General features: G+C 41.7%; 1 protein-coding gene across 1 annotated transcript in view; it reads left to right on the plus strand.

The window, feature by feature from the left end:
• rfng (RFNG O-fucosylpeptide 3-beta-N-acetylglucosaminyltransferase) overlaps nt 1–12,122 on the plus strand; it is a 64,103-nt gene extending 51,981 nt beyond the window's left edge. Inside the window, exons 6-8 of the mRNA XM_072483416.1 lie at nt 1,586–1,751; nt 4,139–4,224; nt 7,780–12,122. Coding sequence (XP_072339517.1) covers nt 1,586–1,751; nt 4,139–4,224; nt 7,780–7,843 — 316 coding nt within the window. The 3' untranslated portion in view covers nt 7,844–12,122. The remainder of the gene's footprint in view (nt 1–1,585; nt 1,752–4,138; nt 4,225–7,779) is intronic.
• The last annotated feature ends 254 nt before the right edge of the window (nt 12,123–12,376 follow it).

Consider the following 12,376-nt stretch of genomic DNA (forward strand, 5'->3'; position numbering starts at 1 on the left):
CACCTCATTATAGGAAGGACGTGGAAGCATTGGAAAGGGTGCAAAGGAGATTGACCAGGATGCTGCCTGGATTGGAGGGTAGGTCTTATGAGGAAAGATTGAGGGAGCTAGGGCTTTTCTCATTGGAGCGAAGGAGGATGAGAGGTGACTTAATTGAGGTGTATAAGATGATGAGAGGGATAGATAGAGTGGACGTTCAACGACTTTTTCCTCGGGTGGATGTAGCTGTTACAAGGGGGCATAACTATAAGGTTCATGGTGAAGATATAGGAGGGATGTCAGAGGTAGGTTTTTTAGAGAGTGATTGGGGCGTGGAACGCACTCCCAGCTATGGTAGTGGAGTCGGACAGTTTCGGAACTTTCAAGCGGTTATTGGATAGGCACATGAAGTGCACTAGAATGATTGGGAGTAGGTTGATTTGATCTTAGTTTCAGACTAGTTCAGCACAACATCGTGGGCCGAAGGGCCTGAACTGTGTTGTACAGTTCTATGTTCTATGACAGCTGGTAGAATTTAAATTCAATGAATAAATCTGGACTAAAAAGCTTGTCTGGGTTGTTGCAAAAACCCATCTGGTTCATTAATGTCCTTTATGGAAGGAAATTTGCTGTCTTTACCTGGTCTGGCCTCCATGTGACTCCAGACCTACAGAATCGTGGATGGCTCTTAACTGCCCTCTGAGGTAGTCCACCAAACCCCTCAGTTCAAGGGTAATTAGGGATGGGCAAAAAATGCTGGCTTTGCCAGTAGCATCCATCCCATGAAAGGATAAAGGAAACAAAACACTATTTTCAAGCTGAGTGTTGTTATAACTTGGGCAGACTTTTACTTTAAGCTTATCGTTTGACTTGCATTGAAGAAATTAGACTGCTACTGTATTTTTCAGTCTTTCACTGTGGAGTTTTTTTGTTTTTCATAGGGCTATAGTTTAATTTACAACCTGTAGGCAGCACGGTGGCGCAGTGGGTTAGCCCTGCTGCCTCACGGCGCCGAGGTCCCAGGTTCGATTCCGGCTCTGGGTCACTGTCCGTGTGGGGTTTGCACATTCTCCCCGTGTTTGCGTGGGTTTCGCCCCCACAACCCAAAGATGTGCAGGGTAGGTGGATTGGCCACGCTAAATTGCCCCTTAATTGGAAAAAATGAATTGGGTACTCTTAAATTTATTAATTTAAAAAAAATTTATAACCTGTTTGATGTACTCAATCCTCCCAATCCATCTCTTTGCTTTGACATTTGTGTTTCTTTTCTTCTCCAGTTCTCTAGTTCTTTAGACCTTTTGCTGTTTCCTCCTTTGATTTTCTTGATTCAACCTCTAGCTGGTTACATTTGCTGGAAGTAAATTCTATGTATGGATGGCCGGTGCCGTCCTTGTTCCTTTTTGTTAATTTGGCCTGTGCCTTCCATCATATTCAATATGCCCTTTAATAACTATCTCTTCAATCTCATGAGAGTGAAGGAGCACCATTGGGAGCTGAGGTTATATCAGCCGCCTTGCGCTAAAGTCAAATGTGTCTCCATTGTAAGAATGGTGCAAAACTTCCATTTTGTATAAATATCGTCTTTGCTTGTGAATTTTGTGTACAGCTTTGGGAACTTTATAAGTACGGCAGAGAAGGTCCGTCTCCCTGATGATTGTACAATTGGCTACATCATCGAAGGCCTACTGGAAGTGAAGATGATTCATAGCGATCTGTTCCACTCGCACCTAGAGAACCTGCAGCAGATTCCACCACTTATTATCCCCAGACAGGTCAGGCTTTTACATTGTCTGTATTTTTCTAACGATCACTGCTGTAACGGGACAGTTATGTGTGTGCCAACATCTGTCCAATACCTCATCCATATCATCAGTCGTCACGTAAACCTAGATTGCGAATGTTTGCAGGTTTTAAAAAATGTTTATAAATTAGAGTACCCAATTCATCTTTTCCAATTAAGGGGCAATTTAGCGAGTCCAATCCACCTACCTTGCACATCTTTGTGTTGTGGGGGTGAAACCCATGCAAACACAGGGAGAATGTGCAAACTCCACATGGATGTGACCCAGAGCTGGAATCGAACCTGGGACCCCGGTGCCGTGAGACTGCAGTGTTAACGACTGCACCACCGTGCTGCCCATTTACAGGTTATTTGACTGTTTGCAAGCTGACTTCAGTGTTGTCCTTGCTTTAGCCAACACCCCCCCCCCACCCCACCCCCACCCCACCCCACCCCCACCCCACCCCACCACCACCACCACTACCAATTACGTCCCTGGTTGCTACCAGCTAACATCATTTCTCTACTAATACTGATACCCTTCAGTTCCTCCCTCAAACTAAACCCTGTGTTCCCCATAATGACAGCCATGTCTTTGTACCCCATTATGCATTCCCCTGTTTCTGACTGTAAGGGACCTACATTTGTCTTCATCAATCTTTTTCTCTTCATATACCTGTAGAAAATGTTACAGTCAGTTTTTATGTTCCCTGCAAGCTTACTCTCATGTTCTATTTTCCCCTTCTTAATCAATCTATTTGTCCTCCTTTGCTGAATTCTAAACTGTTCCCAATCCTCAAGTATGCCGTTTCTTCTGGCCAATTTGTATGCATCTTCCTCGGATCTAATACTACCTGTAATTTCCCTTGTTAGCTATAGTTCATCCACCTTTCCCGTTTTATTTTTGCACCAGACCGGAATTAACAATTACTGCAGTTCACCCATGCGTATTTTAAACATTTACCATTGCCTATCCACCATCATTCGTTTTAAGTAACATTCCCCAGCCAACTCATGTCTCCTACTATCGTAGTTTCCCTTTATTTAGATTCAGGACCCTAGTCTCAGAATCAGCTATGTCACCACCTCGACCCCAGTGTGGAGCTAAATAGAACATAGAACATAGAACAGTACAGCACAGTACAGGCCCTTCAGCCCCCCATGTTGTGCCGACCATTTATCCTAATCTAAGATCAACCTAACCTACACCCCTTCAATTACTGCTGTCCAGGTGCCGGTCTAAGAGTCGCTTAAATGTCCCTAATGACTCTGACTCCACCATCTCTGCTGGCAGTGCATTCCACGCACCCACCACTCTCTGTGTAAAGAACCTACCTCTGACATCTCCCCTATACATTCCTCCAATCACCTTAAAATTATGTCCCCTCATGACAGCCATTTCCACCTTGGGGAAAAGTCTCTGGCTATCCACTCTATCCATGCCTCTCATCGCCTTGTACACCTCTATCAAGTCACCTCTCTGCCTTCTTCGGTCCAGTGAGAAAAGCCCTAGCTCCCTCAACCTTTCTTCATAAGACATGCCCTCCAGTCCAGGCAGCATCCTGGTAAATCTCCTCGGTACCCTCTCCAAAGCATCCATATTCTTCCTATAATGAGGCGTCCAGAACTGGACACAATATCCCAAGTGTGGTCTAACTAGGGTTTTATAAAGCTGCAGCAAAACCTCGCTGCTCTGAAACTCAATCCCCCTGTTAATGAAAGCCAACACACCATACGCCTTCTTAACAACCCTATGAACCTGGTTGGCAACTTTGAGGGATCTATGTACGTGGACCCCAAGATCCCTCTGTTCCTCCACACTTCCAAGAATCCTGCCTTTACCCTGTATTCAGCATTCAAATTTGACCTTCCAAAATGAATCACTTCACATTTATCAAGGTTGAACTCCATCTGCCACTTCTCAGCCCAGCTCTGCATCCTGTCAATGTCCTGTTGTAACCTGCAACAACCCTGAACACTACAACTCCCCCAACCTTCGTGTCATCAGCAAACTTACTAACTCACCCTTCCACTTCCTCACCCAAATCATTCATAAAAACCACAAAGAGCAGAGGTCCCAGAACAGATCCTTGCGGGACACCACTGGTCACCGACCTCCAGGCGGAATACTTTCCATCCACTACCACTCGCTGTCTTCTTTCGGCCAGCCAATTCTGTATCCAGACAGACAAATTTCCCTGTATCCCATGCCCCCTAACTTTCTGAATGAGAAATGATGGCCAGTTTGCGGAATTGTTCTCAATGAAGCATGTGTATTTCAGGCATACAGCAGGAAAGTACACAATGAAACGCTGTGTTCTGAGATTTCTCAATGTTGACTGAATGCTGTACCCAAGCTAACAACTGAAATTGTTTTAGGTCACCTTAAGTTATGGAAGTTCAGAAATCAAGAGGAACATACTGCGAGTCCAGGGACCTTTCAGTCTGACGGAAGATCCTTCACGGTACAGTGACATGTTTTTCATTTTCACCTACTAAAGACAAATTGACCACATTATTTACCAGTCCCTTGAATGATTTATAGTCAATCAACTGATGTACATAGGAGTTGCTATTAATAAAAATGTCAAAGTTTGCACTAAGTAAGAATGGCATGAATCTATGCTGGTTGGTGGTTTTCCCTTTCAATTCAATGTTACAATAATGAGGTTTCTAAAATTACGTTTTGGGACAGTGTCTTTAACGTAAAATGATGGGAGTCATGTGATCTGTTCTGAAGTCTGCCTGACAACCAACCTGGTTGGTTTGAGTGTTGAGGGTTAAAGGGGGCCCAGATAATTTTCCCTGGTAGGAGGTGAAGGTGTTTATGCTTGGAGACAATGGCAGCTGCCTGTTTTCTAACAGAAAAGTCTTGTAAGTCTTACAAGGGTCTTGCAAGACTTGCAAGGGAGCTATACCGTGAGTCTTCCAAATCCCAGAAAAATGTTGACAATGTCAGATTGTAAACAGTTATGCTTTTAGCCGTCCATTTACTTCCAAGGTGAAAGAGAGGTGGGCTCGCAAGGATAACTAAGATTTCTAAAGTATCCCTGAAAACTCATACGATTAATCTGCCAGGGTTTGGGGGTGAAAGAGAGCCACATGGAACTGAATGCGGGTGGACACTCAGCTTTGATTAGAAAGACCAAATTCGCAGAGAGTTAAAACAAACTGAAAGATTTGCCTAGCTTTAGCTAGAGGGAGATATCCCCCAGAAAACGCACACTGTGAAAGACAGTTCTGCAGTTAAAAGTTTCCAGGCTGGGAAAGCAAAAGATTGGAAGTAAATCCTTAGGAGCTAAGAATGATCTTGGACTTATTCCACAAGAATTGCATGTTTACTTAACAAATATGGTCGTGTTAGAAGTTCTGTAGTTTAAAGTTTAAGTTGCTTACAAAAATAGTGTTTAGTCAATAGTGCTTTTAGTCTGTTACAGTAACTGTCTTAAAATGTGAAATCGTAGGAGAATAGAAAGCAGGAGCAAGTCATTCAGCTCATCAGGCCTGCTCCGTCATTCAAACAGATTATAGCCGATCATCTACCTTTACGCCACTTTCCCGCATTATCCCCAATACCCTTGATGTCATTAGTCTCCAGAAATTTATTGCGTACTGTCTTGAACATGCTCAATGATTGCGTTTCCACAGTCCCGTCGAGTACAGAATTCCAATCCTCTGTGTGAAGAGATTCCCCTTCATCCCAGTCTTAAATGGTCTGACCTTAATTCTGAGACTGTGACCCCTGGTTCTGGACTCACCGTCTATGGACAGCATCCTATCCTCATCTTGTCTGTCACATCCTGTCCGAGGTTTCAATGAGGTCAACTCTCATTCTTTGAAATGCTAGAAAACACAGGCCCAGTCTCCTTGATATCTCCTCGATATCTTAGAAGACAATCCTGTTATCGCCGGGGTGACACAATCTTGTTGCGCTATAGTATTTACCAGCTTAGTTGGTTATTGGCTCGAGAGTGGAATAGCTGAAACTCAAATAAGTCTGTATGATTGGTCAGCATTGACGATGCCTTTTTAAAATTGTAATGATCAATCATTCAAAATTTAGGAAACCCCAGTAACTGTCCTGGGACATAAAAATAACTACTCTCCTTAGAATTTCTTCTGGGAGATAAAACAAAGTTATGTTGCGATGTGATGAGATCCGACGTGAGAGTCTTGAGTAATATGCAAATCCCGCCATTTAATGGCACTGCTGATGATTAGGAGACGGTTGATAAGACAGTAATGAGCTGGTTTAGAGCTGCTGCTCAGAGATCTGTCACTTCCATGTAACATGGGGCTGGATCAGCGTGTGATCGTAACTTTCAGCTGCGACCTGAAAACCAGTTCCTTACAGGCACGCTGCCATTTAATGGCTAAATGGGCTGCAACCCTTCTGGTGAAGCATACAACAGTGTAGTACTACTCAGTAGAGAAGATGTGTTAAGAGATCAGATCAGTTCCTAAGAGGGTCGTTTAGGAGTCTGGTAACAGCGGGGAAGAAGCTGTTTTTGAATCTGTTAGTGCGTGTTCTTAGACTTTTTGCCATTTCTCAATAATGTCGCATGCAGAGATGTCCATCCTCACCACGAATGCCCTCCTGTCTGAATCAGAACCTAGTGCGACATGTAATTATGATGATCAGCTTGTTACGATTCCAGAATGGAACCCTGGCTCAAAAGAATGTAACTTTTACTTTTCTTCTCTAAATCATGGAGGAACAGAGTCACCGGACCACTAATTTGTTTTAACACCCAAAAATTTTTTATAAAAGATGAACATTTGGATTATTATACAATTACACACCGATTTTAAGATTAACACAGATTACAAAATACACATTGAGCTACAATGGTCTCATTGACACACAAAGTGCCTTTTAAACACACAAATAACTGTGGTCAAATACATACACTCTACTCTGAACCCACGATAGTGTTTCTGGAGTTGTCCTCAGAATCTCCCCAGATAATGATCACATCAGAGTTTTCAAACTCCACTCATAAAAGCACCCTTCAATATCTTCTCTGATAATAATGCTTTCCCTTAGTGATTTGCATTCCAAAATCCAGTCTAGGTTTTCCAAATGACTCGTTTAAACCAAGCTTCCGCTCCACTTATAACAATGAATCAAGGCCAGGATTTGTTTACCACTTTGGAATTTCTTTGTCTTGACTGTTGGGTAAGCTAGTCACAGTTGCTTTAACTATCTATTTCCAAACTCTATTAAAATGGCATCAGTCATTTAATTCACCTCTGAATCCTGCTGTCCCCCTTTAAACCTAGGTACTGTAATTGTCACTTTAACTCAGAACCCTTTGTTTACTCTTCCTTGAATTCTCCTGAACAATACCTTGGTCTCTGTCCTCTTAACTCCAGTCGTCTGAAGACCTACTTGCTGTCCCAATTCCTTTGTTGTCCGGACTGTAACTGACTCCTTGGACGCCTGCCTCTTTCCACCTCCCTTGTCGTGATCAGCTTCTCCTGGCAAAGTTGAGATAGGTTCACTCCTCTGTGTCCTGTCCCCAACTGCCAACAAATCCAACTTAAAAGTAAAAAAGCTTTATTTTATTTTTACAAAGACCTCCAGTTGCTAAGCAGCCCTGCTAGTTCTGTTTATTCTTCACGTCGTAACCCTCTCTAAACACAATAGAATCACAGGTGGAATTGAAACCAACCCCATACATACAAACACTTTATCCAGCATGAATCTAGTTGTAGGTTTTTACCCTTCCAGGCACAGAAACATTAAATTAAACAGTCTTAAACCCATTCCTTATTTCTAATGTTTACCAATATAATTTTAATTACCTTAAAACTACCTTTTTTTCCCCCAAACAAGCTGACCATAAAAATGTAATTCAAAAGGAATCTTGGTCCAACATTTCAAACCATTTGGGTATATACTATACACCCAAATCTGTAGATAATCCTACTGTCCTCCTGCTTATTGTATCTATACAAATAAATGGATTGACTTTGGAATTGGGTTCTATTTTGATATTATCTTTTTTTCCCTGCAGGTTTAAGTCTATACATTGTCTCCTCTATCATGATGCCTGGTGCCCTGCCAATGACAGACATTAATGAGAACCATTCTGAACCCTTTCTCCATCCGCGGCAGTCCTTTTGAAGAACACCAAGTGAGCGGAAAAGGATCTTTATAATAACAAAGAAGCTTAAGACTGTGAAGGTCCAAAACAGAACTACATGTTATACATTATTCCTACACAACTAGATGTCACACTTTTGATGTGTCTAAAATAACTACATGTATTCTGCAAAAGGAAGCAGAAACCAACTCTTTAATGCCGCAGTGAAAATGTCAGGTTCTGACTGAACTGACATTCACCTCGCTGACCTGTATACCGCTGGAGTGGGTCTGCAATTAATTTGTGTTAAAGCTGTGTGCCAAAGTGCTAATGTTACCTCTTCTAAATTTAACCTGCTCTTCTGCTTTACAGTTTGGGGTGGCAAATTAAGCCAAAAATCGGCTTTATAACAGGAGAGACTTGTTGGAGTCACTCAAAAATGACATTTTTCATTCTTCCATTTCAAGCGCATACAAAGATCTTTGGCAAAATACCGATGGATGGTTATGCAATGGCACCATCCTGCTAACTTGATAACTCTTGAGTCCACTCTATATATTTGGTGCGAATGAGTTTAGTGTGTGCAATTCAGTTCTAGGAGTAACACGTTGGCAGATTGTCGATGGTTGTTGTGCAGCTCTAGACAGTCAGCAAAATCTCTGCTTTCTTACAGAGATGCCTCGTTCCTTAATGTAGCAATTGACACTTACATCTCTGTGAGATGGTGTGATTTTCTATAGGTGTATATATAACTGTGGCTTCATAATGCCATATAATGTAATAATTTGGGGACACTTGCCACTGAATCATTGAAATGTGCATTGACTGACCGTGCAGAGTCGCATTCTTGATTTTCTGCATTTGAACCAGATTGAAATCAGTACTGTGGCTGCCAATTATTTTGGTAATTGAATATGGGCGGCATGGTGGTACAGTGGTTAACACTGCTGCCTCATGGCATTTGCCCCCGTGCCTGCGTGGGTCTCACCCCCTCAACCCAAAGATGTGCAGGGTAGGTGGATTGGCTGTGCTAAATTGCCCCTAAATTGGATAAAAAATGAATTTGGCAGTTTACATTTTTTTAAAAATTGGGAATTCAATTTCTGTTGGTTATTGAAATGTTTTGATTGCGGACTGGGATAAACAGAACCATCATAAAATGGCCTGATTTAATTAAATGTGTTCACATTACCTGCGTAGTGTTAGATTAACATTGCCATGCTCATTTGTCTAGTTTTATCGAATTAGGTTTCATCAAAAGTCTATCTGGTTAGACAGAGACTTAAACACGTTTTGATATTTACTTTACTGTAGCAATGTTATCAATATCGGTTCGCAATATTTGAAAAACCAAGTTGCCTGTGATACTCAACCAACACCATGCAAGCTGTTACGTCATTCAAACTGATTTTTATCTTTGAGATAAATCACAAACAACTGGAACTGCAAGTGAAATAACTTGGCCTTCCAGTTTGAGATGGTCAATAAACTGGCTTGGCCCAACGGGGAATGAATATCCAGAAGGAATATATAGTCTCAATTTTACAAGCAATAATCTCCAAAATAACACTCTCACGTCTCCCATAACAAATGTAACTTTGTATACCAGTTTACTTCTTGGCTTTCCTCCATATAGATCTGTCATCTATTTATCTTTTTGTAGTAGTTAACATTTCCTGCTATTCTAGGCAGGGTTTTGTGATGTTATTTTAATAGTACCCTGCAAAGTACCAACTCAAAAATAATGTAAATGCGAGCCTCCTTGATGGATCTTCTGGCATGTCTGGAGTTTAGAAAAAGATGCTCCTACATGCCATTCATGGGTCTTCTGACCATCCTTGTTTGTTCACAGCATGGCCAGTTCTACTTTCTCCCATTCATTTTCTTTTTCTTTCACGGGACATGATCATCACTTGCTAGGCCGGCATTTTTATTGCCCTTGAGAGCTGCCTTCTTGAACCACTGCAGTGCATACTTTGTAACAGTTTGATACAAGCTGAGTGGCTTGGTCGGCCATTTTAGAGGGCATTTAAGATGCAGCCACATTGCTGCAGGTCAGAGTTCACATGTAGGTCAGGCCAGGTAAGGACGGCATTTATGAACCAGATGGGTTTTTAATGACAATGGTTTCCTGGTCACTATTAGCGAGACTAGCTAATAGTTCCAGATTTATTTACTGAATTTAAATTCCACCACCTGCTGTGGTGGGATTCGAACCCGTGTCACTGCAGTATTAGCCAGGGCCTCTGAATCACTATTCCGATGACATTACCACTACTACACCACCACCTCCCATTAAATAAATAATGTCAGTTTTGGTTGCACAGAAAAAGAACTCCTAAATTTGGGATCCAGAGGGTTATATAGCTGGGGTAATAGTGATTTACATTTTCCAGGAATTAGCCAAAAGTCAGTTTGTTTACTTAGTTGCTGATACCAAGAATTTTGACAAGCATACCTCTTGCCTGGTTTGTATCATACGAGTATACAGACCTCAAGAAATGGGCATTAAGATATTCACTAATATTCAGCCTATATTACCTGTACAAGTCTGGGAGTGGGATTCTTAAGTCCATGAATCAGAGGCTAGAAGGCTACCACTGAGCCAAGCTGACATAAGGGGGCCGCTTCAGCCTGGTTGGCTGGACAGCTGGTTTGTGATGCAGAGGGAGGCCAACAGCGTGGGATCAATTCCTGTACCGACTGAGGTTATTCTCAACCTTCCCCCTTGCCTGAGGTGTGGTGATCGTTGGGTTAAATCACCACCAGTCAGCTCTTCCCCTCAAAGGGTGGGGAGTTTGGTCATCTGGTAGTATGGTGACTTTACTTTTAGGCTAGAGCAAGGAGAAAAATTCCACACCGCATGGCCCCTGAAATTTTAAATTAACTGGAATTGGACGTACTGTAATTGTTTGCATATAACACCCCAGTGGGAACACAGGCTGCGTTTACAAATCAAGGTTTTTGCAAAGTGGTAAACGGGAAGGTAATAATGGAGGTCCTAATATTCCTCGGTCTCCTGACGGAGCCGGCGGAACTTGCATCAAAATTAGGAAAACTCGGTGGTACGAGTTCTTGGCCACCTCCAAGAGTTTTATGGTCGAGTAAGTCGCACAATCTCCAAATGCCCCTTGCAAGACGAGCAACAACAACAAAGGGGCAGAGACAGAGGTTGGGGTCTTTTGGTAGCAGGAGCTCTTGTGTCAATAGAAAGTGGTGAGGCTGAAGGAGGCCCTGCAGGAGCTGCACCGCAAGGTAACAACGAGCAAATTCTGATGTAAACCATTAGGATCTGTTCGCCAGAAATGTAACTGCTTTCTATATGCTTGATGAGTAGTACGAATACATTTTCAGTCTGAAAATGACTAATTGGATGCTTTAGGAAATGAAAATGCTTTTAAAATGTATTTTAATGCATAGATATTTGTAAGTGTTAGCAGCCTTACAGACTGTGCCACAGCTTTTTTTTAAAAAGAGTCAGAATAATGTCTCTGTTCAGATTGGATAAACAATCTTGTGTGTTAACTGAAATTTTCTACAATTCTGACTCAGCGAAGTTGATATTTTGTTTTCAGAAAAACAAATATGACCACTTTTTTTTTTTTTTTGACTGTATTTCAAGTGTAACTTAACTGGTCAACAGTTTCAGTAGACCTCAAGGAGCCTGCTGAGGATGAACAGCCCTTTGCAATGGACTCAACAACAAAAGTAATCACTTTTTGGTATGCAGTCAGTGGATTGAAGTAGTCACTGTTAATGATGAACAATGTGGTACAATTGCCACCAGAGGAACTGATTGCAGGGGTGAATTGAACAACTGCTCCCCAGGTTGGTGAGCGGAGTAAAAAGGTCGAACCTGGAAAAAGAAATGTGATTTGGTCAGGGATGGACTTTCGCAACAGTTCAACTGAGCATGTGCAATACCATGACAAAGACTGAACAATTCTCAGTGAGGTCGTAGGAAAAACTCATTAATAAACAGTGTTATATCTATATGTGAAAATACTATGTTATAAACATGTATGTTTACATTCAGCTGGAAAGGCCAAAGTTATTTTTAAATGCTATGAATATAACAACTCGGATTCTTTTAAAACTGGAGTATCCTTTTATACACCTATTTTGTTTAAATTTATAAATTTGAAGTAATGCAAATGGTAATAAGCATGTATGGGCCTGGTTTGGAACCAGGACTGCTGGTAGTTTGCTGCACTAAAATGTAGACTGTTGTTAAAAGGAACAAAAGTTGAATTAAATGATTAAATTAAAACACTTCTCAGTATCCTTGTCATATTTAGTTAAACCTCAAAAGTTATCTTTAATTGGAGCTTTCAAGTGACTTCCCTTAGTTTGAATCCTAAGGCCATTGTTAGGAATTGGTCAAATAGATGACAGTACGGACTTTTTGCATATAATACTGAATGACAATTACTGCGATTTTACAATCCATTAACCTGTTCACTAAGTAAAGTCGCCATAGTCCCAGATGACCACAGGCTGCTTCCCCCTTTGAGAGGGAGAGCTGACT

Source organism: Scyliorhinus torazame, chromosome 18, assembly GCF_047496885.1.
Source record: "Scyliorhinus torazame isolate Kashiwa2021f chromosome 18, sScyTor2.1, whole genome shotgun sequence".
In the NCBI taxonomy this organism is placed as follows: domain Eukaryota; kingdom Metazoa; phylum Chordata; class Chondrichthyes; order Carcharhiniformes; family Scyliorhinidae; genus Scyliorhinus; species Scyliorhinus torazame.